This window comes from Falco punctatus (genome assembly GCF_963210335.1).
Source record: "Falco punctatus genome assembly, chromosome: 3".
Taxonomy (NCBI): Eukaryota; Metazoa; Chordata; class Aves; order Falconiformes; family Falconidae; genus Falco; species Falco punctatus.
Window position 1 is genome coordinate 76,643,025 of NC_137582.1, and position 27,315 is coordinate 76,670,339.

Sequence of the window (27,315 nt, forward strand, 5' to 3'; positions counted from 1 at the left end):
CGCTGGGCGGCTCGGCCGGGGCAGCCGGGGTGCCCAGTCCAGAGCCAGGCTGGGAGCTCCCCTTGGAGCCAGGAGCCTGGGGCTGCCCCTCACCTGGGCTCCAGCGCCCCCGGGACAAAGAGAAAACTCCCCTAAGCCAGGAATTCTTCTCTGGGCTGTCTGAAGAGGAGTATCCCCCCCTCCTGTTGCTTTTCCCCGGGAGGGGACAAGGGACCTACGGACCCCGGTCCCTTGGCAGGGGCTGCCTCAGTTATGACGTATAGAAAGTAACTTGACTGCAGAGGAGCAAGCCAGAAGGGGCTTCTCTGCTGATCTCTCCTGCCTGCTTATATTCACCTGGAAGAGAAGGGCGTTGTTGTTGTTATTATTATTATTGTTGTTGTTGTTGTTATTATCATCATCCTTATCATTATTACTACTACTACTATTATTATTACTATCATTATTTAGACTCAGAGGTATCTGGGTTGGAGAAAGGCTGTTTTAAATGACTTTTCCAACAGGCAAACTTACAGAACTTTTATCATAACCTTCAGGTGGAGTCTCACGAGGAAAAGGGTTTTCTCTTCTTTCTTATTTCTGAGTTCTTAACTAATTAGGATGAAATGACATTGTCAAACACAAAATTAATTGAATTCTGCCAGTACTGTTTAAACTCTTTAAAACATTCCTACCTAAATGAGCTCCTTGCTAATAAGAGCTGAATTTTTCAGCTTTCCAGGCCTATTTTTGCACAATAAGTAAATGGTATTTATGCACAGGGAGGCCTTAATGTAATGCCCTCTATTGCAAGTTCTAATAAAAGACTGCTCTGTTTTGGCTCCTTATTAGAATAACACTATAAATAACCTCTTTGTAACAAGGACTTTTTAAGAAATGTGAAAACTTTTGTTCCAAAACCTCCTGGTGCACATTCTGCCACCATCTGGCAGATCTGGCTTTCAGGGCAGGTACACCTTCCAGCACTGCATTCATGCTGGGGTAGCAAAGATTGCCAGAGGTAAAAAAATGCAGTCTTGGGGGAAAAGACATAAGCTGCCGAATGTAAACCAACACACACACACACACACACACAAACCACACAGTTTTAATATACCTTGGGAAGGGTCCATAGTGCTTATTAAAGCAAAACTCTTGCTGATTCACTGTCTAAGATTGCTGGACTTAGTCTTTACATTGGTGTAGGTTATGCTTGTGGAAAAGAGCTTGAGGACATTGCTTTTTTCTTACATTAGATTAATTCTAAAGAAAGCATGCTGTTGTGAGCAGTATTGGCTGCAGAGGCACGATTGCCCTTGGAGTAAGACCAGACACATAACTCAATGGTAGGAGGAAAAGAAAGATTTACCAGGGCTAAGCAAAAAACTATCAAATGATCTAATGCAGTTTTTGTTTGGATGATAACATATTTAGAGTTCCTATTTTCTTGCCTTTCTCCAGAAGACCAGAAGCAGTACCATACCTCTAAAGCTCACTCATCTCTTTGTTTAGAAGCTTTCAGAAATAGCACACATTTTTCCTCCATAGTGTTTTGTTTTTTCTAAGGCAATCACTTAGTTTTTACTTTTCTTAGGGGAGATATTCTTAATGAATTGGCATTTGACATTTTTTCCTGAGTCAATCAGTTTTGTACATTGTGAAAAAGCTCTGCTTGCAAGAAACTTCTAGCATATTTTTTTGATATATGTTTGTCTAAGTAACTAACACAGCAAGCATATTTCTATAGGCACATGTAGAGCATGAGATGAATGACTATTAATTAAATCAAAGTGATTTCTCTATTTCTAAAATATTTATTGTTGATTAATACAGGAAAGACCAAGATAAATTACTGGTAGTGTAGATACATTCACTGTATTGAACAATGTTATAGTAATAGTTTGAGAAAACTGCATATGAATTAAAAATTCTGGTTCAATTTGTTGTACAAAAACTGCTGTCTCAGGAGTTTTGTTAGTCAGCACTGGTGGATACATACTGCTTTTTAAATACACATGGATTTGATGGAAAGAACCAGGAGCACTAAACTTCATGGAGCTGTTCTTGAGGCATGGCTATGCTGAGGGAGTAGCTGGGAAGAGGCAGGGCAGTATGAACTTCACCAGCTTTGGCTTTTTGGAGTGAACTGGGAATAGCAATAACTTATCAAGAGCTAAGTAAGGAAGCTGAGCCTCTTATAAGAGGACTAGCAAATGGAGAAAACCCTCTAAATCATGCACAGAAGCAGAAAAGCAACTAGACTGAGCAGGATCCAGCCTAATTTGCCATAGCAGTGGGGGCAAAACTTGTTTGATGTGCATGGTCCCTAAGGAAGAGTGGGCACAGAGAATGCTGTATTAGGGCTTTCTGTAGCCTAATGGTCTGCCAGCATCACTGGCCTTTCCCCACTCCTCTCTTCATTAGTCAGGCCATGCTCTTAAATGACTAGTGAGGTTTTACCCTCTTCCCCCCCAGTATGGGAGCTGCAGCCACTCCTGAATATTGCAATTAGAGACTCCAAGACAAGATTTCTTTCCTGTCTGTTATATAAACCACTACTTATTCCTGAAGCTTTCATTTCTAGTCCAAGTGCCCCGAAAAGCATGAGCCTCCAGTTAAAAGGTGTACTTTGAGTAACAAACAGAGCGATAAGAGAAGGCAGGGTGGGTTCAAGGGATGGCTGGGGATAATCCCAGTCTCAATTTTGGTAAGACACTGCTAGTCTGAGTGCCAGCACCAGAGAATTGCCCAAGCTAGGGCAATTAATCATGCAGTGAATTTGACTGCTGGATTCACCTGAGGCAGGAGATAATTGCACAAGTGGTAGAAATGACCACATCTCTAATTCGCTAAAAGCAAGAAGACTCCTGCTTTCAGAGGATGGTGATGCTGAAGCCTTCCAACCCAAGGTTCCCACAGGGTATGTGTACATCCCGCCTAAGAAAGGTGCTACCAGCATGTACAAGCTGTGAAATACAGCATTCAGAAATCTTAGGATTAATGCTGCTCATGCAACTGCAGTTTGGACGACTTCTGCTAATGCTTTTTTTGATGGCTGCCTCAACTACTTGGTCCCGTAAGGATCTTCCCTGACGAACTGCTGCTGCATAGGCAGTGCTGTTAGTTGCCACATAAACCTTCCTGTCTGCTGAAAACTGCAGGTACTCATTAGCGCTCCACCAGTAGCAATAAGATGTTGCTTCCTATAAGCAATCCATTTTTGTACAACCTTCAGGCAAACACAAGAGGTTCTGCTAAGGAAAAAAATGCATCTGAAGTATTTTAATTTTTAACAATTTACTAGGAGGGAGGCACTTGTAATAGGGTCAGTCTCTTAGCCGTATCTTCTTCACCTTAGGAAATCAGTGCAGCTCCACTGTAATCGCAGACAGTTATCTTAGCTGTCAGGTTTAAAATGATAGCTGTCATGTAGGTACACACAATACATGATAAATATCCTAAGTGTTTACTATGACTGTGAAGCATTGCCTGTATTGCAGTGTGCTAAAGTCTGTTTCCAGGGAGGAAAAACCAGCATGCAGCTGACAGCTGTTCCCTCACTCAGCAAATGCTTCTTCACAGGCATCACAACCCTCAGCTAGCTATTTCAAAAAGGAGACAGGGGGCCTTCATCAGAGTGTATTATTGCCAGAAAGAATAAGCTGCAGCCTTGTTTTCCTGTTAGCTTGATTTATAAGGGTTTTTCTATTGCCATTTGTTTGCCTGTTTTCCACTTGGTCAAGTTTGCCAAGCTCAGCGAGGTGGGAAAAAGGGACTTGTTATTTTGCACTTGAGCTTGGTGTTGCTCTCCCATAGGTTTTTCCACATGATACTATGGAACATGTTGAATTTGCATGCAATCGAAATTGCTTCTGCAACTTCTTTTTTACCTCTGTGTGGCTGGTCCTCTATTTGCAGTGAGATAGGATGCTACTCCACCAGACTAAAGCAGGAGACATGAATTAACACCCTCCATGCGATGTGGCTGAGCACACTCGGGTATTACAAGCAATGGCTCAGCCCAAGGGAATGAACTTCTTCCTAATGCAGCCTAGGTCTTGGGCAGTCTCAGTGGCCCATCAAAAAGTAAGTCAGTTGAGTCACTGATACTAAAAAAAAAAAGAGATTTAAACTGAAGGCTATTTTAATTCTCAGAATATTGCCAACCGCTGTGTCTTCTTCTCTTTCCCTCCCTCCCCGCTGGTGTTTTGCTTCCAGACTCTCAGAGGAGGGAGTGTAACCATGCATAACAAAACAAAAAAGAAATTACAGTTATAAACAGAAGATAGCAACCCAAACCCGAGAAAAGAGCCACTTTAGCGAACGCGGGTGATGAACGGTCATTGCTCCTCCATCAACCCAGAGACATCACGGCACAGCGAGAACGCAAAGGTCTCCTCAACGCCTAGCTGCGCGTCCAGCCACACTCGGGAGAGCCCAAGCAAACCGTGGGGGCTCGAGCTGGGCTCTCTCAGTCCTGCCGGGTTTTCAGCACGTTTGTACCGCTGCAGTGCCACTGCAAAAAATACAAAGCAAGAGCGCGCGCTCAGATGGCGAACGCTCCCCAGCGTGGCGTTTTACCTGAAACGAATGTTAAGTCGCGCTGTGCCTTCAGTCCTGTCCCAGGAGTCATTAAAAATAAAAAGATAAGAGAAGTTCGCCCAGCAGTTGCCGGGCGGGATTTATCACGTCCTCTTGAAGCACACGCTGAGAGGTGCTGGTGAATCGAGGCCGGGGGGCGGCCGGGACCGGCCTGGCGCTGCCCCCCAGCCGCGCCCCGGCCTGCGGGAGGGGGTGTCCCGGCGGGGGTCGCTGCCGGGCGGGGGGCAGGGGAGGGCGGCCGCCGGGCCAAGGCCACAGCGCGGCTCCGGCCGCGGCCCTGCCGCGGGGCTCGGCAGCGCGGGGCGTGTGCTGGGGCCGGGGGCGCCCCGCTCGCCCGCACGGCCCGGTGCTCACACCGCCCCCCCGCCTCTCCCCCCGGGCACCCCCCCCGCCCCCCGCCGCGATCCCTCCGGCACCGCCCGGCCCCGGGGCCGGCTTCCCCCCTCCGCCTCCCCCGTTCCGCCGGCGGCGGCGGCGCAGGAGCCCGCGGGCGGCCGCGCAGGAGGCGCGCACGGGCGCCGCCGCCTCCCCGCCCCGCCGCCGCCGCCATGGCGGTGCGGAGCCGCGGCGCTTGGCGGCGGCTCCTGCTGCTGCTGCTCCTGGCCGGCTCCGCCGCCAGCCCGGCGGAGGAGGGCGGCGGGCGGCGGGAGGCGGGCGGCGGGGAGCACGGCGAGGAGGCGGCGCGGCCTCACCACGACTCCTCGTACGGCACCTTTGCCAGCGAGTTCTACGACCTGCGCTACCTCTCCGAGGAGGGTGCGGCGGCCGGGGCCAGGCGGGGCGCGGCGGCCGGCGGGGCGAGCCCGGCGCGGGGAGGGAGGGGGGGAGGCCGGGCCGGGCCGGGCCGGGCCGGGAGGCCGGTGGCGGCCCGGCGGGCGGGCGGCGGCGTTGGCGTTCAGCACGAAGGCCAGCGCCCGCCGCCATCTTCCGCCCGCCGCCGCCGCCCGGGCGGCCTCTGGCCCTGCCGGCCTCCAGCCGTGCCGCTCGGGGCCCGGGCGCGGGCGCGGGGGGAGCCCCGGGTGCCCTGCCCGACGACCAGATCCCCGCAGGGCTGGCGCCTGTCTCCCTCCGGGCCGCGGCGCGGCGGCACCCCGGGGCCCGGGCGTCTCCCCCAGGCGGGGGCCGGGCAGCCCGCTCTGGCGGCGGGGCCGGGGGCCGCGGGGGGCGGCAGGAGCCCGGCAGGGGACCGGGGGTCCCGGCTCCGTCCCCGTCCCGCTGCGCGCGGCCGGCCGGCGGGGGTTCGCCTTCCGAGGTGCAAAGCCCCTGGCGAACAGCCGTCCGGACCGCGCACTTAAGAGGAGTCCTGGTGTTTGTGGGTCTCGCAGTGTCGCGTGATGCCCCAAGTAGTAAGCAGCACGGTAGTCGCGGATTTTGGGGTGGTTTTTTGAATTTACAAATGGCAGAATGTTAAAACTCTGAATTTGTGGCTAGGCTGCATTGAAAAGCAGTTGTTTGATGCATTTGGAAAAAAGGGAGGAAGAGAGAAGATAGGATGTCCTGTGACCAGGCTTCCAGCGGTGCTCCGCTGCCAGCTGCTGTGAAATTTGGCCAACTTAACACGTTTAATTTGGGTGATTTACCCAGGCCCCTGATACAGATAATGGAGGCTCTAATTTGCAGTTTACAACATGGCATTCTCAGAAATCTAGGAAAGCAGATCAATGGCTCCCAAATGCCTAAAGCTGTGCAGGTTAAACGCTTGTTTGCAGATGCCGTAACTGATCACAGTGTTTGTTTCCTATTTGATGAAGCACTTCCAGTGGACTTTCTGGTTTCATAACTAGCACTTTGGTTTTCAGTTGGCTAAGTAAGAGAATGTCCTATTAAAATGTCTGTGTTCATGCGACAAAGACTTCTACCGGCCAAGACAGAAGTCTGTTTGCAAACGTCTGCACTTTCTCTTTGGGGTTATTATACAGCAGACAGGGATTGCTTGGAATCATAACTCTCATTGTCCGGCCTTTCTGGGTCTTCTTTCACAAGTGATTGAAGCTTATAACTAGGGGCAATTCCCTGTTTTTTTTCACCTTTTATTGCAATGTGTGTTTTATTTCACTTCTTAATGGAGGATGTATTACAAGGTCCTTACGGTATCCATTCCTACAGCTCTGAACCCGGTGCCCTGCATTTATACTTAATACTGTCATTTCTGGCTAAGGAGTCAGATTTAGTTCCCTTATGGATTTCCTGAGCGGACTGAGAGTGCACAAAGGGGTAGCTGAGTGGAGATCCCTAATTGTTAGGTGACTGTACTACTCCATGTTCCTGCTGCCTTAAGTTAACTTTTGCCCTTGGTGTAGCAAAGCCATGCTTCCCCTTCTCGATGAACGTAGGAAACCTGAGAAAATTTTTGTTTTCAGTTATCATTGTTACTTTGGTACCTGAATCCAGGACCACCTGAGCAAGGGGTTGTGTATGTGACAAAGTAGTCCCTCATCTGAACAGCTTAGTTATCAGCAAAGTGAACTGAAACCCTTTCTCTTTAGTATTACCACATTTTATTCCTTGTATTTTATTTAGTAATGGTATATTCTGATTATACAGGTTACCCCTTCCCAACTGCTCCTCCTGTGGATCCATTTGCAAAAATCAGAGTGGATGACTGTGGAAAAACCAAGGGTTGCTTCAGGTCAGTCTAAGAGTGCAGATACCTTTATGTTTGCAAATGCTGACTGATTGCATTGGAGACTTTGGTAAATGTTCCATATTCATTTTAATAACTTCATTATTTAAGAACATGCTTTGTAGTTATGGTCTATACTATCTGAGGAAACCAGATTATTTAAGGATATACATTTTAGTTATGGACCTACAGTTATGGACCTATTTTATGGACCTATGTTATGGACCTACAGTTATTTCATGTCTCTTATATTTTCATGAAGTACTTACAAAACTAGGGCTAGGAATGTCAAGAGTAATACTGTGTGTAGTTAATTGGTTGCTGTACTGCTCAAATACCATACATTCTTACAGAAAAAGAGTAATAATTGTGAACACTTAAGTAATGGTACTTTGTGTATAGCATAATATAATATGTTTTACTGCCATTATACCAAAATTCAGTCTTTTAGTTTTTTCTTGCAGAGATGTAATTAAATTCCGTAGTGGAAAATTGCAAGGAAAAATTTTACATACATTTCCAATTCCATTTAGGTATGGTAAACCTGGATGCAATGCGGAGACTTGTGACTACTTTCTGAGTTACCGTAGAATAGGAGCTGATGTTGAATTTGAGTTGAGTGCTGATACTGATGGCTGGGTGGCGGTGGGATTTTCCTCAGACAAGAAAATGGTAAGACTCATACAGTTATTCGTGTTGACAGTGTGCACACTTTTACGTGCTAGGCTATAAATGGTTTATATTAGGTCTGTGAGAAATGGAGCATATAAGGGAAAACTGACCTGCTGAAAAGGAAGCACCATTTGGTAGCTACCCTGAGAGCAGAAGCCAGGCCTACTGCCTCCCAGAAAACTGCCTCATCCTTCCTAACGTGTCCTCTCCCTTCTTCTCTGAGAATTACAGCAGTAATTTGGTTCAGCTCTGAATGTTATTAGGTTTTTGTCTTTTTATTAGAAAAGCCCTCAGGGATAAGCCAATTCACATGAGAATGTCCTGTTGCACTTTATAGCAGTGTTACTTGGACAAAAGGCACATCAGAAACTAAATAGCAACTTATTTTAGTCTTCAGTAAATCAGTTGACTTTCAGCAATATAAATATGACTTCGGCTGTTAAATTTTGGAAGTCTTTTTGTTTCTTTCATACCTGTGCATTTGTTGTTCAGGGAAGCCACAAATGTGTGACAAAATTACTCCTGCTTATTTAAACATGCATACTTTAGAAAGCAGTCTTGTTAAAATTTCTTCTTCTATCTCTCCTGGATTTTATTTGGTTTCAGTTTATGCTTATTCCTGTATTTCTTCATTCAAAAGCTTCATGTTTCATTGTGTCTCAATGAGCAATACAGGAGCATGTAGCGTGTGACCTTCAAAAAACCTGAGCAACAGACAACTTAGGCAAAGATGTTTTGTCTGTGAGCCTGGGTAAAATGTTCAGGATTAAAATGCAGTTCGTAATGTAGGTGTTCATACACAGAAACACTCCTGAGAATATAAACCAATACTGAGCCTATCTCCTAAATTCCCCGTCAAAGGACAGGACTATTTCTTGTACAGTTCTGAGCAGTAGTCTGAAAAAATACAGAATTTGGACGTCCTGGGCTAGGACCCACAAACAGGAATGAAGAAACTCATGCTGACTTAACAGTGTTTTTATCAGAACCAAAATGAGTAATAGAAAGAAAATGTGAGGGTAAGTGCTTTTCATCATTACTATATATGTTTTAACATGACACTGTAAATACAGAAGTGTTTTGTGTCATACAGAACAGTTCATGTGACAAGAAACAGTTCATGTTTTCAGTGTGGTGAGAAACAGTTTTACAGCCAAATTTTGGGACTAGTTTAGATGCCTGGAAATACAAGTACTCAACAGGGTTTTCAAAGCAGCTCAGCACCTTTAATTATTTGGCTCCAAGCTATCAGAGATGGTGTTACCAGTTTGTAACTCTGATCTACCTGCAGTAGACCTCAGGGTCCCATTGCCTGCATCTCATCAGCCACTTGAAAAGCAGATGTTACCTTTTGTCCCAGGCACACCAAGCAGCATATTAAGTCTCAGCTTATTCTAAGAAGAATGAAGTCCAAAGTGTAAAGTTTTGCTTCCAAATTTGCTGCGTATGTGATCTAATGCCCACCAGTCAGCTGGACTAAACCCGCTAGCATCTGTCTTCCTCGCTTGTTCTCCTGCTGACTTCATCCTTTCTCATAACTTCCAGGATGTTTTGGTGTCCTGGGATGCACATGCTCTAATGGTAAAATGACTCTGGGTCAAAACAGCTTAGCTGTGAGAAATGAGCTGTGCTTTGGAGGCCCTAATCAAAATGGTATGGCCTGGATAGCTACAAGAGTTCAGGGGAAAAAAAAAACTATTTTGTGTCCTCAATAGATATTTTTTTTCCCCCAAAGTCCTGTGACCTATTCTTTGTCTTAAATAACATTATGCTTTTCCACTTGCAGGCTTTTGTGCCTAGGCAGGATTTTGTAATATCATTTTGTTAATTGAGATTCAGAATGCTCTTTACTTCCCTTTTTATTTTTTCCCTCTGTGCAAAACCAGCTTTATTTTCGCCTCATGGTACTTAAGAATGAGAGATTTCTGCTCAGAGATATAAAAATTAAACTTGGAAAATAAGTTATGGAGAGCAAGGATAGGCTCAAGACAGAAGCTGGAAAGGTTGCTTGCAGCAGCACCAAGATGCACAAACTATTCAAGCTTGTTTTACGTAGTTGTCCCCCTTTTCCTCACTTTTGGCACATCTTTTACAAATCTAGATAGCAATATTCTTAGAGAGCTGAAAACACACCCTTTTTCTTTCCTTTCCCTATAACAAAGAACTGAGAGATGATCATGCTAGCAAGCATCGTGTCTATCATCAGCATGACATATCAGAAAGGTGAGTATTGGAGAAGTAGGGCCTGCATTTAATATGGCACCGACACCTGTGGCAGTGCTGCTCAGTAAAATGCCATTTGTCCAACTTGGACAGTGTTTTAATGGCTCTTGATACTAAGGCTTCTGTGAGAGAATGCCCCTAAAATTAATGCTAATTCCTGAGTGATACAGTGCTCTACCACTTTGATAGTGACCTTGAGTAACTGAACTGTTCTAGCAACTGGTTTAATATTTCTACAAGTCACCTTTACAAGCAATTGTCTCACACTTCCTTCTGTCCGTTGTTTCTTTGCTTGATTGTAATGCTTGGTGGCTGTTTATGCTATGTGAAGAAGCACATACTGTTACTTTTTTTCTTGTATCTTTTGGTATTCTGTATTCTGTTAGTACATGCTGATCATTTTTCATTTTCTGTTAAGAGATATAGAAGTGATGGTCCCTTAAGTGAACATGGGAAGAGATTAGAAAAGACAGGCTGTGATTTATTCTGTTATTTTCCCATATTTAGTAGATTAATCTCCTCTGTTATACTAAATTATATTGGTTTTCTGTTCATGATCTGATGCAGTGGATTTGGTACATGTCAAGTATTCAAAACTGCTAGTTTTTATGAAGCAGGATCCCAGAACTTCACGAATTATGAAAGAAAACAGCCTTCCGCTACTCAATTAATTATGTGATGTCAGGGTGATATCATATCTTATAAATATGTTATATCTATTAGATAAAATAACTCTTAGAAAGATCCAAAAGAGGGTTCAGAGATAGTAAGGCTAAGTAAATATTACTATCTACTTCGTGCTTTTCAATCTGATTGAAGACACATGGTTAGGGAAACAAATATATGTGCATATATAAGTTAGAAAGAAGGAATGAGAGCCCTAGGTCTTGATTGGTTTTTGATGATTAAAATTATATACATGTGGGAAATGCTTTTCTTTTCCTTCTACCAATATGTTTTTACCGTGTAGGGAGGAGATGATGTCATGGCTTGTGTTCATGATGATAATGGAAGGGTCCGAATACAGCACTTCTACAATGTCGGTCAGTGGGCTAAAGAAATCCAGAGAAATCCTGCTAGAGATGAAGAAGGGGTTTTTGAAAACAATCGTGTAACATGTCGATTCAAGCGTCCTGTATATGTTCCCCGAGAGGAAACCATCGTAGATCTGCACTTGAGTTGGTACTACCTGTTTGCTTGGGGCCCAGCAATTCAGGGTGAGTTGATATCTGTGTTACTGACAAAACAGAGGTGCCAAAATTGATAAATGTCTTTCAATTACATTATTCTTACTGGAATCTCTTTTTTTAAATGAACTAAAATTCTGGCACCATGAAGCTTGAAAACAGATAAAAAGAAAGAAAAGATAAATAACAGAGTCCTACCTGTTGTGTTTTCTTGGCAATATAGTTATTACCCCTACTCCCCAAAGCTAAATTTAGAAGACCTTCATAACTAGAAGTTCTGAATTCCTTTGAAGGATGTTTATTGTTTATATGAATTTAAGTTGTTTTATTCAGAAGTTTAATTTCAAAAAGCAGAGAAAGAGAAACGACCCTACTCATTGACGGTGTCATATTGCATGCTCCTGTAGGCTTGAAAATTGTTTGGCTGTCTACCTGTTTCTTTGGTAGAGTTATAGAAAAAATGCATCTGACATAATTTCTTTCTGCCCTCTACCTGTTAAAGGTTCTATAACTCGTCATGATATAGACTCACCACCTGTATCAGAGCGTGTTGTCAGTATTTACAAGTATGAAGATATTTTCATGCCATCAGCTGCCTATCAGACCTTCTCGTCTCCATTCTGCTTGCTCCTCATTGTTGCACTGACCTTCTATTTATTGATGGGAACTCCATGACTGATGAAAAATAGCAAGAATTTGTCAGTGGAAGTTTCTCAGGATGGACGGCTATATGGATGGACAATGCATTTTTCTATTGGAATTTATATCACACCACCATCCTCATCTAGCTGCTTTTGAACATAGTTCACGTCTCAGAAGAGTGAAATAACCATCTCCTTTAAGTGGCAGAGTGGTGACAAATCATTTAAAAATAATCAGTGAACACAGTGAACAAATATTTCCAGTGTTGTAACTACTTGCTTAAAGAAAAGGAGACTTGTAAAATCAATGTTTATGCGTGTGTGTGTCTGTGTGAGTGTTTGGGAGGGGTGTCTGTACATGTGTTTAGGCAAATTTAGTGATGGACATCTTATCAAATAACAAAATTGCCTTCCAAATGGCTCCAAAAAAGCAAATTTGGGAAAACATTATAATGCTGTTTGGTACTTCTGGAGCAGACAGCACAGCTCCAAGTGCAGTTTCTGAACTTAAGATCCAGATACCGACACAGCAGTATAAAGCCTGCCCTTCAGTAATGGACAGTTCTCCCAATTTTTTTTTTTAATATATATATTTATCAAGGTTTACTTGCTCTAGGATTAGTACTTTCCAAAATTAAACTTGCATAATCAAGCATTAACATGATGTTTTTTTCAATGGAAAATAAGTGATGAACGTCTTCATAATAATAGTGTTTCAATAGCCTCCTTGAACGAAATGGCTACTTCTTTTACAAGTGAGATATAAAGTTATTTAAACAAGGAGAAGGGAGAATACAGTAATGTAAATTCTCCATACATAGGAAAAAACGATGTAAAACATAGAGAACATAGAAGTTCCCAACAAGCCATAGGACATTCTCCCAATCAATTTTTCTCTTTTTATGAAAAACCAGTAATTTTGTTGACATGTAAATATATTTTTAAGCAGTTGTGTAGTAGTATGAAGTAATCTGTTCTTCTGTGTTGTAAGCCTGCGTATCCTGTTCATGTTAAAGATGAATATGGACAGCTGGTGTTAATTTTCAAAGAAATGAAAATATAACTGAGATTATTTGTAAGGAAAGATAGGGATTAATAAGAGCAGGATCTTTAGTTTCATCAAACCATTGCTAAAATGTAGTTACTGTGGAAAATGATGAGCTAAGGAGAAAATACATTAGATTTTTTTATCATCAATAAATATTACAAAGATGAATGCTAAATATTACAGAACTGGAATTTGTCAAAATGTATTTATGAGCCACAGAATATTATGAAAACTTTGAGTTCCTGTGGAGAATTCCTGTTCTTCACATAATAGGAAGTGTATGACACAATTCTACATGTAGTGGTCAAATGTGCTTAGATAAGGTTGATCATTCACTTCCCAACTTGCATTAAGAGTCTGTTTAGATAGAATTAAAGCTTCAGTTGGGCCAAAGTTCTATGTAACAGAGGACTCTGTAACATAGAATCTGGTAAAGTATGCGATGGACCTCCTTTTTATTCTCGTTGCTGCATAGAGTGTAAAAAGAATAACTAGCTTTGTTGGGTTTGCATCATTATTCACAGACTGAAGTTTGCAGGCTAATTTTCTTTAGGCTCAGCATTCTTCAAACCTGTGCTTAAAGTATGTGAATTAGATTGAAAATGAATTTAACTCCATCACAAACACCTTATCCCTATTTCAAAAGAATTATTGCTTTGTAATAGATATTTTCATTGATGTCTTTAGGGACTTGTTCACTTGAAATTACAGGTCTAGAGTTCAGGACGGGGAAGAGAAATCCAGAATTAAGTGAACTTTAAAAGTGCATATAGTAGCTTTATTTAGTATGAATTCTCTCGAGTTGGATAACCTATTCATCATCTGATGAAATATGTAGGAGAGACCACCTAATAAGGAAGGTCTGCTTTGGTCCACGACGACTGTAAAATTTAGCCTTAAGATTGGCTGAAGCGGATAGCTGAAGCCTGGATAATGAGCTTTCTATTCAGCGACCAGTTGAAGTGAAGAAGTCATTAGGGCAAATTCTTTCTTGTTTGTGCTAATTTGTAGGCAGCTGAGATGGTGTAGCTCCTTCTCAGAGATCACAGCTATTTAAAGTAGCCTCAGGATTGTATTAGTTTATGGCCTTGTATTTGCTATTTTAGTTTCAGCCATGTACTTGATCACCCGCTAAAGGGCTAATCTAATAACTGAAAGGTACTGAAGTAGGATAGAAACCCATTTTGGCTCCTCTTCTCTTCTTTAATGCAGTGCCGGATTTAGGATAGCCCAGCTGGACCTGAGGACAGTGGTATGTTAAAGATGACAATAATAATACCAAGCTAAATGTGCAACACCCATAGAACTGCTTTCCACTTACACGAGTCAGTTGTGTTTAAGTTCAGGCTATAAAACAACAGCAAATTCAGAGCAGGGGCAGAGCTGCTTAAGGATACATCTGCTGCAAAGTATAAACTGCCTCAGACTTCAGATGTACCCATGTTCTCGGTTAGGGTAAAAAATACATATTTTTTTTTTCCTCTTTCAGTTTACTTCTCAGTGTGCTGTCTAGTGTTTTTGTCATTGAATTTTCCTCTTGTTGAAGTATTAGCAGAAATGTGCAATTCTATGAAAACTGTCACCCAAGCTTCAAAGTACTTAATTAGCACTAATTAAGTTTTTCTAATCAAATGGGAGGAAATAAAAGGCTACAACAAACAGCAAAGCAATTTAATCTTTGGCATATCAACTGATGGTTGAGAGTTGCTCTTCAGAGTGGGAAAAGCAGAATAAGAGATTCAAGCTGACAAAGAAGGTACAAGTGTTTAGAAATTACCAGTTGGGAAGGAATATGAGAAGGAAAAGGCCATAAGAGAAATGAAAGAGCTTTAGCTCAATGGTATTTAACTTTGTCTGATACTTGGTAAGTCCTAATATTTTAGTGGACGTAGTAACTTGTCATGGAAGGTATTTTGGTTTTCATCTGGTTTTTAAAATTATTTTTAATATTGAAAAGCAGGATTTATCTATGTTATACAAAGTTACTATAAAGTAACTTTCTTCAAAGTAGTTTTTAAAAGATGATGGCATTTAAAATTATTTTCTGGATTTTTGTAATTAACAGATACCAACACAAACTAGAGAAAAAGGCCTCCTTTAGGAAAGGAAGCAGACATTTCCTTCTCCAAATGAAATAGTTTTTAGTTTCTTTATGGTGACTACTAGCAAGGAGCTGTTAAAGAACACATTTCCAAAGTGCTTTTATTTTGAGAATTACTTGCTGCAGGGTGACCTAATACAGAAGCACGGAATTTAGAAAGTGCATGTTTACAGTATGGTGTCCTTTGGAAATTTAACTTTGATTATTAATTAGAAAGATAGGGCTGCCAAAGACCATAAGATATTAATTAATGTCCTTGAATATGTTCTTTCCATGCAGAACAAAATATAGTTGTGTTCATTGCTTGTTAAATCAACCATAATATCACCTTCTGCTCACTCTGTCCATCTTATCTACAATGTTTTGTACTTAAAGTTTGTAAGTTAGTTGGAGGAGAGATCAACTGCTTGTATTTGTGTCAGTGCCTATTGCAACGGGGCCTTGTTTTTGACTGTAGTATCTGACTGGTCCTGCTACAAATAATAAGCTAGGCCCAAAATAACATTAATAGTAAGTAGGATAGGAAAGGAAGAAAAATAAGTGGAGAGGGCAGTTATTCAGAAATTAATTTTTTTCTTTGCTGGAATCAAATAATTGTATATTTTTATGGATAGCTGAGATACTCCTAGATGCTAATTGACACACCTTACCCCCAAAACCAATCAACAAAAAAATAAAAAGGCTGAGGTGATTTGATAATGTCATTGCATACAGGCTGATGCTTTCTTCAAAATTATATTATTTGAAGGAAAATTCAGCACTGGAGACCCCAACATGAGAAAGACATGGATCTGTTGGAGCGAGTCCAGAGGAGGGCCACGAAGATGATCAGAGGGCTGCAGCACCTCTCCTATGAAGACAGGCTGAGAGAGTTGGGATTGTTCAGCCCAGAGAAGAGAAGGATCCAGGGAGACCTTGTAGCTGCCTTCCAGTACCTAAAGGGGCCTGCCAGACAGCTGGAGAGGGACTTCTTACAAGGGCATGTAGCGACAGGACAAGGGCGAATGAGTAAACTGAAAGAGGGTAGATTTAATCAGATATTAGGAAGCAACCTGGTCTAGTGGAAGATGCCCCTGCCCATGGCAGGGGGCTTGGAACTAGGTGATCTGTAAGATCCCCTCCATACCAAAGCGTTCTGATTTTTTTTGCTGAACTGTGGATGGTGTTCTAGTCTTCCTCCAAAAAGTACTGTGATCCTTTTCAGTAGCCTATGTCCTGTGCATGTTTTCACCGATGCCTTATGCTATTTAGCAAGGTGATCCTGAGAAGTCTTAGCCCAGCTGTGAAGAGGAGTTAGTAGGTAAGGAGGACTGACACACAGCTGTCATTATCTATGTTACAATTAGAAATCTGTGTCATTGATGATACTCCAGTTCTGTGAGTAAATCTGTAACTAAATGACTGCTCTAAGGGAAGACAAGACGCTGGCCTCCCTTTTTTTTGTCTGTCTTGTCCTCATTTTCCCATCCCTCCAATGCATCAGACATATGCAGAGAAGCAAATTATTATCCTCTTAGAGAAGAGATCCTCTGTCTGGTCTTTGTGATCTCTCCTGGGTCCACTGGAAGTTAGTACCATGCCATACTCTAGAGGCAAAATTAAAGCTTATACACAAAATTCACAACTTTTAGTAGCATTAAGTTGCATTATTATGACTCTATGTTTTCATCGGTTTGCCACACCGATATGTAGCAGGCATACTCCCCCCTTACCCTTTTATTATTTTTTAAACATCTCCAAAGAGTTTCCCCAAACAAAAGTATTGGGTAATATCTTTAGGAGCAGGAAATGTGTTTCAGAGAATTACGAAAGGTCTGATATCACTTATTTTCAGAGATAACTGTTGTGCGAGTGCTAATATTTTCTACAACATATAACTTTGTATAGAGCCTTAGATTTATGATAGAAGTGGAAACATGTTTAAATATTACAGTTGTTTCACTGTTTCATGGAGTTGTGTATGTGCATAACTCATATGAATTAGCATCCTCTATTTCAACCCTGACTCCACAGTGTGTAATGAACAGGTAAAGCAGTCTGCTTGAATGTTACACAGTGGGGCATTGGTGACCTCAAGTAGTTTGGGACAGAAGAATGGAAAGACTGGTAGTAAGGCTGAATGACAAGGAAGGGCTAACATTTTGGCATACTTCCTATTTTTGCATGAGTCTGCGTGTGGCAGAGCACATCTGGACTCTTAATCACAAGTAACTATTACTTGTTGTGAACAGAAGGAACGGAGTGACTCTAATGAGAATTTAGCTTTTATGCAGGTCCTAGCTGTGTAAGGGCTGATGTGGGCACAAGGTCAGACTATGCCACAAGATACGTACTCCCATCAGAACCCAAGGTAAGAGGTAGAGGCTTGACCTCACCTTCAGAGGTATGAAAACCTGTCAAGACCCTGTAGGCAGTAGTGGCATCGGCTGCTGTGGGAAGCACCTGCTCACTGGCCATTTTACAAACTGTCTTCTTGGGGCAGTTTGAGTATCAAAAGATGGGGGCTCTAAATCTTCATAGCTTTCATTTTACATTTATCTATTTCCTTTAATTAAAATTTCATCATCAGTATTTCTGTACTAGTGTGTTAGGGCCTAATGCAGCTGTCCCACAACCTGTCCAGCATAGACATGGATCTAACTGGAAGGCTTTAAAGAAAATTCTGATTTCCTGAGCGCAAAAACTAATCAAAAGAAAAGGTTTTTTTTGCACCATATGTCAATTTTTCACATCTTTTTTCATATCTAGTTATTTCTGTGTAATTTATGTTGAGGTATCTGATTTTTGCAGGTACAGACTAAGATCTAGGTAAACCTTCCCTTTCATAAACCTGTTTTATTAGTATGAAATAATAATTTTGGTAACTTCCTTTTTCTTTTTTTAATTTTTACAGTGGGTTTGGTAAAATTATATCCTTGAACTTGGTTATTTAACTTATCTAATTTGGGCTCAGATAGTGAAGCAAAACCAGTGTAATTTTGAAATGTCAAGGAGGACGTGTGCAGCTTGTGGAGTTGATAGGTGTGAAAAAGCAGACTTAAAAGATTACTTGCTTTGAAAAATCTGTGATTTGACTTGGCAACAGCAATGAATCTGCTGTAAGGAAAGGGGCAGATTTTATTTTTTTTTTCTCCTTGGATTGCTAAGTAGCTTGAATTGCACTCATAGAATATCTCAGATTGGAAGGGACCCATAAGTATCATCAAGTCCAACCCCTTGCTCCTCACAGGACTATGTAAAACTAACCCATATGACTAAGAGTGTCATCCAGATGCTTCTTGAACTCTGACACGCTTGGTGCCATGACCACTTCCCTGGGGAGTCTGTTCCAGCGACTGACCACCCTCTTAGTGAAGAACCTTTTCCATTATGTCCAATCAGAACTTCCCCTGACACAGCTTCATAGGCACTCACAACTGCTTTTGCTCTACTTCTGTGTTATCTAAGTAGGAATGTTCTTTCAAACCAACGTGTGCAGGACTTCACAGTCCATATTTAGAACAGCTGCTGCTCCGTATAGGCTCGTTTTGATCTGCAATTAGAGGCTATTTAGGAATGTCCTTACAAGGTGAACTTTTGTGTGGTGCTCTTAGGAAACTTTCTGTAAAAGTGTTGTGCTCTTTCTAGACTAGAGTGTTACAGAGTTACCTGATAGTGGTACTTTTCTGAGCTGTTTCTAAATGATACTCAGATTCATGTTTACATTTTTAAAGTAGTAATTGGATTTTTTAAAAGTGCCGAACAGCTGCAAGTCTTTTATGGCTCCAATGCCTACTTGCAGCAGAGAACATTTTATGGCAACTAGTGATTGCAACATGTTGCCTAATTTAGTTTCACATCTCTCTTAAGCCTGACATTCAGTTCAGTTTCATAATATGGTATTAGTAGAAGACTAAATAAAGGAACACTTCACTTCAGTTGTGTGCCAAGGAATGCAAATATTCTTGCGGATTTCTCACAACATCTGCAAATCAAAAATATTTTCCCAAGAATTAATATTTAGGCAATGTAATTTTGCTGAAAGTATTTGTGTGTGTGTGTAAGTCTAAGAACTGTATAAGGGAGTTTAAAAGCAGAAGGCTAGACTCTGCTTTGGAGGCAAAAGAAGACAAAACACAGAATCCTATATGTTCTGTGACTCCTAGCTGATTTTTTGGGAGGCAGAATGATCCAAAAGAATATATAGAAACCTGAAATATTAAGTGCTAGGGTATTATGTTTGCAGTTTTTATATACTAACCTTCTGTCACCTTCTTCAGTATAAAAATTAGCTTCACATTAGTCTTTTTACAGTATTATTTTAATTGTTTTTTGAGACAAGATAAAGCAAAGATAAATTCAATAAGTCAAGAAAATATTGTCATATAGGGTATTAGGATAATCGGAAAGGAAGCACAGATGCCATATTTAAATCTAGGAGGAAAAAAACCTTATTATTTAAGCCTAAAATATGATACTTGCTTCTGAAATATTGGACTGTTCATGTACAAAGCAATTACTATTTCTTCAGTTTTTCAGTTGGTGAGATGAAACCAATGATAAACTTCGACTTAGTAAAAACTACCACAATAGATACTCTCTAAAACTTGAAGATTCATTCAAGTCTTGACACAAATTCAAAGATGAAATTCCCAAACCTATTAACTCATTAGAAAAATGAAATGGTGGGGCCCTAATATTTGTGTGTGATGTCCCAGCCTTTATTTAGGCAGATATATTTTGTTAGCATATTTGAAGCAGCATGACTTCTGTTTAGGTTAAAACAGATGCCTAGTATGCCTTTGTATTTCTGATTAATGTGTTCGGAGGTCTGGTTTGCTTTAAACTCTTTGCAAGTAAGCAGGCTGTTGCAACTATGTTAACTCTTGCTACTTGTTTTGTATTACATGAAGTGCAGTGGTTGAAGCTGAAAGTCACCTCTTAACTTTTGACTTTGTTCAGCATTCTCAAGATTAATACATAGAGAAAATGTACAAATAAGCAACTTGTAACTATATTGTTAATTGGTGTTCTGCATTCTTTATGCTAGGCTCTGTTCTGTATGCCAGTACCTAGCACCCACGTGAAGTCAATGAGCATTTGGTTGGATAGGAGTGCAGAACTGGGGTTTCGTAGTCCAGAAGTAATCCTCCAAATTCTTTGTATTTATGCACTAGTCTTTTCAGGAAAATAACACTGAATGAATACATAATGAAATCATGGTTATCTACAGGACTACTTTACAATCAGTGCATGCCCTAAAATGTTGCTTTGTAATGTGTGTTTTATACTACATGTTGGTGTTCAAGTGAGCCTTGTTAGCTATTCGACAGTGACAGACAACAATATTTATAAACCTGTTACAATAAATGCCTTTTTAGTTTAAGAAAATGTGTGGTATGGCATTTGTAAAAGGGGAAAAATAAAAATCTCTGTGAGGCTAAAGAAGTTGCTGCTGCTGCTGCCTTGTGTTAACAACTCCATCCTGTGCCATGGGCTTAAATTTATTACCCTGAGTAATTCCATTTAAGTTAATGAGGCTGGTCACAGGAGCAAATTAACAGATGTGGGGGACTACATATTTCTTTTTCTTTTTCACCATCCGAATAACAGTGAAGCTGTAAATAAATGTAATCATCTCTATTTTAATAAAGTATTAACCCAATTGTCACTTACTATAAGTAAGTAGAATGTAGAGGTTCCTGTGGTAACCTCTGTGCTGTGTTTTTGTAACCTATTGGATGCAACTATCATCAGGTTGCCAATGTAACAAATCTGGGTGTTCTTTACTTGCTGGCATTGCTGCCCTGTTGCTTGGCCAGGCAGAGTCACTCCTGAAGCAGTCACAACAGGCTTTTGCAGAAAAGAAGAAAATGAAATTATATTAGAGATTGGCAATAGAGAGGAGGAAGTCCCGTGATGCTCAGCAAGCAAAAGCAGCTGTAGAAGTCTCTCAAACAGGGATGCTTCAATTTCTGAGATCTCTCAGGTCTGAGCAGCTGTTTTAGCTCCTTGGTGGTGTACTGCAAAAAGTTGCCTCAAGGCACCAAGAAATGTACTTTTTACACTGTGTGCTCTGTTTGTTTTGTTTGTAGTATTGCTGCCCTGTAGTTGCAGGCTGCAAGAAAGAATGAATCTCATGTGTGTCAGCTACTTGCACACTATCCAAGTGACCATGGTCAATAAAGGCCTTAAATATACTCAGTAGAAGGCCTTATATTATATTCTGTTTGTCTTCTGCCACATGACACTTGACAGGTTGGTAAGTCATTTCTTCACAAACTTGACTGAGCCCAAAATGTTCTTGTTACTTGGATCTCTGTATGTCCAACTCTTGTTCATGGGCTAACTCTGCAAGACAGTGCTCTGGATTTTGTCCTCCCAAGGTCTTCCTGGTGCTGTTTTGCATGCTAGTGCACTGAGTGAACAACTCTGTGTTAGTGCTACCGACTGCTTTGCCTTACAATCATGCATTTCATTCCCCTTGTTAACTGAACAAGAGTCATAGTCTTCTATATGAATCATTCAAGTATAGCACTGCTGATAATGCCATGTACTTTAAGATACTGAACGAAGTTTCTGCAATAAAGTCAGTCACTGCTATAATCACTGGGTACAACCAGAGCTGGTGTTCCTAAGAGCTAGTCTTCATTTTACCCCTATTTTGCAAATGGCATTTAGTTTGGAGTCATCTCATTTTAGCGGTTGATTTGCATAAAGGATTTTCTTTCTTTAGCCCAAAATGCAAATGTATGTGCCAATGACCTCAACAATGACCTGAACTTTAAAGATTATGTATTTCTTTCTTTGGTTCTGCTACTGTTGAATCTATAGTAGTTTATGCTGAGTATTTTTCATTCACCTGAAGAGGATATGACTTTGTCATTAAACTGAAGTGAATTAATGAAGTGTGATTAACCTCAACTGGATGTTCACAAATGTTCAGTAACACAGGTTAAAACAAACAAAAAGTGTCTCTAGCAGGTATACTGAGTTATTTCCTTAATACACAGGCCAGTGCTGACACCTTGTGGCTTCATTACTGAGTTATTTCATAGTTACGTGTAGTTATTTCAGGTATAAATCATTATTAACTTGCTGTTGTCAGCGTTGTCTGTTTTCTCTGCTTCATGGCCACCTCAGTACCCAGTATTTTGAGTATTTAGGTATCACATGTAAGACAGCTTGTACCTTGGGGATGCATTCATTGCATGTTGAGTAAATAAGAACTAGAGGTGCCTGGGATCTCTTGAAGGAGACTCAAAAAGATTCAGTTCCATGCGCAAAATCATGGGTGCCAGTGTAGCAGCAGACAGAAGTTACAAGCTTCTCTCTTAATAGGGAATACCTTTTCTTATATTTTCCTCTACAGGGGAGAGCACCAAGGACTATTAATACTTGCCGTGTGTACTTTTGGGCACATACATGTTTTCTACATTGACACAAAAGCATTCCTTTGCTGTCCTTTTCACCCCTGAAGAATTACTTGCAAAAAGACTGTTGGAGAATTTCTGGTAATATAGGATCCTGAGGTGCACTACTTATCTATGGCCATAAAAATGCCTAAACTACAATGTATTAGTGCAATTTATACCTAAATGGGTATCTAATCTAAAAATCACATAACATTTCAGATCTTAAACAAAACCAGCTGTTAAGGCTGCAGTCACTGTTTGGTATCTGTTGTGGAATTGAGTTTTCATAGCTTGAGGTATGTCTTGTGAATATCATACATCCTCTCTCAGCTGTCACCTCAGAGATTGTTTTCTAATGTTTATGGCCGTGTCCCTGTTCTTAAGTGTTTGTGTTGTAGTAAGACATGAGTTAGAAATCTTTATTTTATTGCATCGTGGTTTTGTTGTTTGTGGTTTGGGTATTTTTTAATTTTATTTCTATATCAGAAATAAGTTTAGTTGCTTATAATGAATAGTGAAACAGAAATGGAAAGGAAATGTTTCCTAGAGGAGGGAACAAATCCTCAGCTTATGTAAATCAGTATTTATAGCTTCACTCAAGTCAAAGAGGTGATATTAATTTCTGTTCCTGAAGAACATGACTGCCAGAGCCTGTTAAAAAAAAATAAAAATCAAAGGAATAAAGATGTGCCTATGAAGACTAGATTTGCCAGCATCTCTGTTTACCTAACAGAAGGATTTGTGCTCCCAACTCCCCTCCCCCCCCCCCATGTAAATCTTAATTGACACCTGCTAATTGAACTTTAATGCAACAAATGTATTATAATGAGCCATTAGAGTATCTTTTTGGCATGCTTCCTCTGCTGTGCAGGAGCTGAAGGAAAAAAAGTTTCAGGTAGTAACGAATACTTCTACCTATTTCAACACCCCACCAGGAGGCAGATCTGTCTGACCAAAGAGCAGTGAGTGACAGTATTGTTTTAAGGTGTAATAGAAGCTTCTCCTATGGAAAACTGCTTGTAATGGCTCATGACTGTCCGGATCAAACGAGGTACCTGTGGGTCTATAAATACCTCTGCTGCATGAAATTAAAGCCCTTTGTCGAACCTACATGTGATCTATTCAGCAAAGGAAAACAAGGAGCTGCAGCAGCCAGGAGGGACCTTCAAAAGCACGGCAGGGAAGGCTTTGCAGCATGGACAAGTCGGGACTGCAGTTCAAAAGCTCTAGGAAACCCGCTGGGCCCAGCCCCACCTACAGCTGTAGGGTGGAAAAGAGTTACCGGAAGAGTGTGGAAAAACCTTTACCTTTTCTGCTTGGGATGGTGATAGGGATAGGTTTCGCCTATAGATTGTTTACTTTCTGTTGCTTTGTTTAAAAGCTGGGCTATGAACAGCTGTATTCCCACTTTACAAGTTTAAAACGTGTGTCCAGGTAATTTCAGCTTTAGACATCTGCATTGTGCAAGAAATGCTCCACCAAAATCCTGGTGGATAGACATCTACCATGAAATTACATAAATCCTAAAGAATTAAAAAAACCACCCAAAACCAACAAAACCAAAAATCAAATTTCCATATCTATATACTTTTTACATGCAACCTCTGTAATAAGTTGTAGAAGCTATGTTGCAACTCTTGTTCAAAGAGAGGGAAAGATGCCAGTGCTGGGGGTTTTACGGTAGCGTTGCCAATAACTTTAGTCCCTGCTGAAGGGGTGCATTAGGTGTGAAAGAAAACTGTTTGAGCAGCACAGTGCCAGCACTGAGCTAGTTCAAACGTCATGGATTCCAGCCCTCACAAAATTTGCTCAGGCCAAGCACGTTTATTATAGGGGCATTTAGACCACCTGTAAAATGTTAGCTGTCACCCTCCTGGGTGGATACAGGGGTCTGGTGTATGCCAGATGCAGGAAATTAGCTCCTCTCTAGAACATTTGCAAAAAAAAATTAAAAAAAATATGCAAAATAATGTCACAAACATCAGGTCTAAATAACCAGGCAGAACAACTACTTTTTCAGTGAGGCTAATTCCCAGTAAAAGCGCAGAGGTTTCCTTGTTAAATAATTTGATGCCAGAACGTGTTCAGACAAGGCAAAATTCTCCAGCTGGTCTAACCAGCCCTGCTCTCCCCCTTGCGATGACACTGCAGATTTCCGGGTATTTTCTGCTTCCAGAGACTAAAGCAGCAGTAGGAGCGGGAGCGCTTAAGGGAGCCGAGACAGGGCTGTGCCGCCGGGATGGGGACCAGGACGCGAAACGAGCTGCTGAGCTCCCCAAGGGCCAGCCCTCGGCCGGCGCCTTCAGCGAGGGTAACGCGGGAGCCGGCAGCCTCGGCCCGCGCTCGGCGGTGCCGGCAGCGGCGGGGGCGGGATAACGGAGTGCCGGGATAACGGAGTGCCGGGACAGCCCCAAGCCGCCCCGGCAGGCCCCACCGCCGTGCGGGGGGCGCGGCCGCCGGCACCCCCTGCCAGAACTACATTTCCCAGAACGCTTCACCACCGGCACCTCCCCTTTCCCGCCGGGCTGGGCGCACGCCCGTGCCCGGAGCCCTGGCGGCGGCACTACAGTCCCCGGCCGCCTCCGCGCCCTCGCCCGTGGCGGCGGCGGCAGCTGCGCGTCGCTCCCTGGCAGCGGCGTCCGGAGCCGCGGCCGTGCCCGGCGCTGCGCGGGAGGGAGCGGGCGCCATGGCTGACAGCGGAGAGCCCCCGGCGGCTCCGGCCGCCGTCCCTCCGGGCTCGCCGGAGCAGAAGCGGCGGCCGGGCGGCTCCCCCAGCGCGGGTGCCGCCGGGGCGGAGGGCGCGGCGGCGGCCATGCCGCGGCTGCCGGTGGGCGGCCCGGGCGGGGCGGCGGGAATGTCGCTGCCGCGGCTGGAGAAGCCGATCAAGCAGGCCTTCTACAACACCGGGGCGCTGCTGTTCGCGGGGCTCTGCTGCGGCGCCGCTGTCCTGGTCTACTTCATCCTGGAGGCCTTCCTGCGGCCGCTGCTCTGGGCCGTGCTCTGCGGCACCTTCCTGCACCCCTTCAAGAGCTCCCTGACGGCGCTGGGCCGCCGCTGGCTCGGCCGCCTGCACCGCTCCCGCACGCCCGTCCTGCTGGCCGCCCTCCTCCTCCCCATCTGCTTCGCCAACTACGGGGTGGAAGCGCTGGGCGAGCAGGTGCTGCGGCGGCGGCGGCTCCTGCTGCTGCTGGGCGCCGGCGGGCCCCTGCTCTACGGGCTGTACTGCCTGGGCAGCTCCCTGGGCGTGCAGGTGCTGCTGGCCCAAGCCGCCCGCCTCATCTGCCAGGGGCTGGACTACTTCAGCAGCCAGTGGGTGAGTGCCCGCCTCGGGCGGGAAGGGGCTTCGGCGGCGGCCGGGCTCCTCTGGGGGGGCGGTGGTGGGCGCCACTTTTCCCCTCCCCGCCCCGGGTGTAGGGGGCCCGCCGGGCCGGGGCGCGATGTGCCCCCGGCCTCCCTCCTGCTCTGGCGGGCCGCGGCACCCGCCCTCCGCCTGCCCGCCCGGTGGCCCGTGGCTGCTCTGGGGGCCGGCGCCGCGGGCCGCCATCTCACTTGTTGCGCGGCGGGGTTGGGAGGGGGGGCTGCCTGGGCGGGAAGGTGGCGGACCCGGAGGTGAGGCGGCTGTTTGAAGTCAGCGCCGCGCCTTTTCGTTATTTTTTAGAAACTTGTATTTTGTTGCGCTGCAGAAGGCAGAAACTCCCCTGGCAGCACGTGGGTGCGACTTGGGGCGCGGGGGCGCACAGCCCCGGGGCGGGCACGGGGGTACCGGGGCACAGCCGACCTGCGCTGTGGAAACCGGGTGTGAAGTAACTTCGGGAACAGCTCCTGTGCTGTAACCCGGGGCGCGGGGAAGTGTCCTTTGTCATCACGTGGGTGCAGCTGGAGCAGAAGCCTTGCCTCGGTCGCTGTGTCCCGTCCAGTTCAGTCCTGCGCGGTGCTGGGGTGCTGTGAAGCCTGAGGTAATTCAGGTGAGGTGCTGAGCAAGCACCGACTCCTGTGGAGGTGCGAAATGTGTAGGAAGTGTTGTGAAGTAGCAGCTCAGCTCCGCGAGTAGTTAACTTGTGGGGGGGAAGGCACCTTAAGGCTTGTCTCTCAGTGTTTTGTTTTTTTTTTGCTTTTTAGTGTATCAAACGGTGCAAACAGTTTGAACGTTGAAAAGTGAAGCTGTTTAATTTAGCGATGTTATTTACGGTAATAAAGATTCTGGCAGACTACTCTCCCCAGTTGTTGTCTTCAGTAGGTAAACTAGTTAAAACCTCCGGCAGAGCTCATTTTCACTTCGTTAGTTCTAATTAAAAGTGCAAAACCCACTACATATCTTAAGTAAATGGATATGTGAAAGCACAGAAGGAACAGTAAGTTGTACTTTTATTAAATACTGATGTACAATAGGCATGCTCAAATTGCCTGGTGTCAAGGATTTGTTATTTTTTTTTAAGCTGCTCTAGTTTTTTAAACAAACAAAATAATGCCTCCCCCTTGAGTGGAGAATGACATACACATTTGGTTTAGTGGTTTTATACGTGGAGATAAAACTGAAGAACTACCTAAGACTGATTTTATGTGGACAAGAGAGAGAAACTGTCAAGAAAAGTCGCCCAACAAACTAACAAGCTTGTGCAGGCTTCTGATTTTGAATTACACATGTTCTTTGAATACTAGTTTTATTCCCTTAGTGGAGCTGGTGCATGCTGGTATCTCAAACAAAACTTTGGAGGTGTGTACCAGAAGCAAAAGCTTTCCTGAACGCTCTGACAAAGGACACTTTGAGCTTTTTCTAGTATAACTAGAATGGAGTGGAGAATGTGTTTTGTCACTCGGAGGTAAACATTGGAAGAAGAGATTTTC

The 27,315-nt window shown here is 43.4% G+C and overlaps 2 protein-coding genes across 4 annotated transcripts in view; both read left to right on the forward strand.

Annotated features, from left to right (window-relative positions):
* The first annotated feature begins 5,032 nt into the window (after nt 1-5,032).
* FRRS1L (ferric chelate reductase 1 like) lies at nt 5,033-24,855 on the forward strand. The gene is made up of 5 exons (XM_080380014.1): nt 5,033-5,337; nt 7,126-7,210; nt 7,738-7,876; nt 11,070-11,316; nt 11,789-24,855. The coding sequence occupies exons 1-5, from the start codon at nt 5,130-5,132 to the stop codon at nt 11,959-11,961; spliced, it is 852 nt and encodes a 283-aa protein (XP_080236140.1). The 5' UTR covers nt 5,033-5,129; the 3' UTR covers nt 11,962-24,855.
* The window catches only part of TMEM245 (transmembrane protein 245), an 83,052-nt gene continuing 80,589 nt past the window's right edge, over nt 24,853-27,315 (forward strand). The window contains exon 1 of one of the 3 annotated variants that reach the window (XR_013926927.1): nt 24,853-25,783. Coding sequence is in view for 2 of the 3 variants with exons in the window: in XM_080380000.1 (XP_080236126.1) it covers nt 25,157-25,783 (627 nt within the window). In the remaining variant the exon portion in view is untranslated. The remainder of the gene's footprint in view (nt 25,784-27,315) is intronic. The other 2 variants (XM_080380000.1, XM_080380001.1) reach the window with 2 other exon arrangements.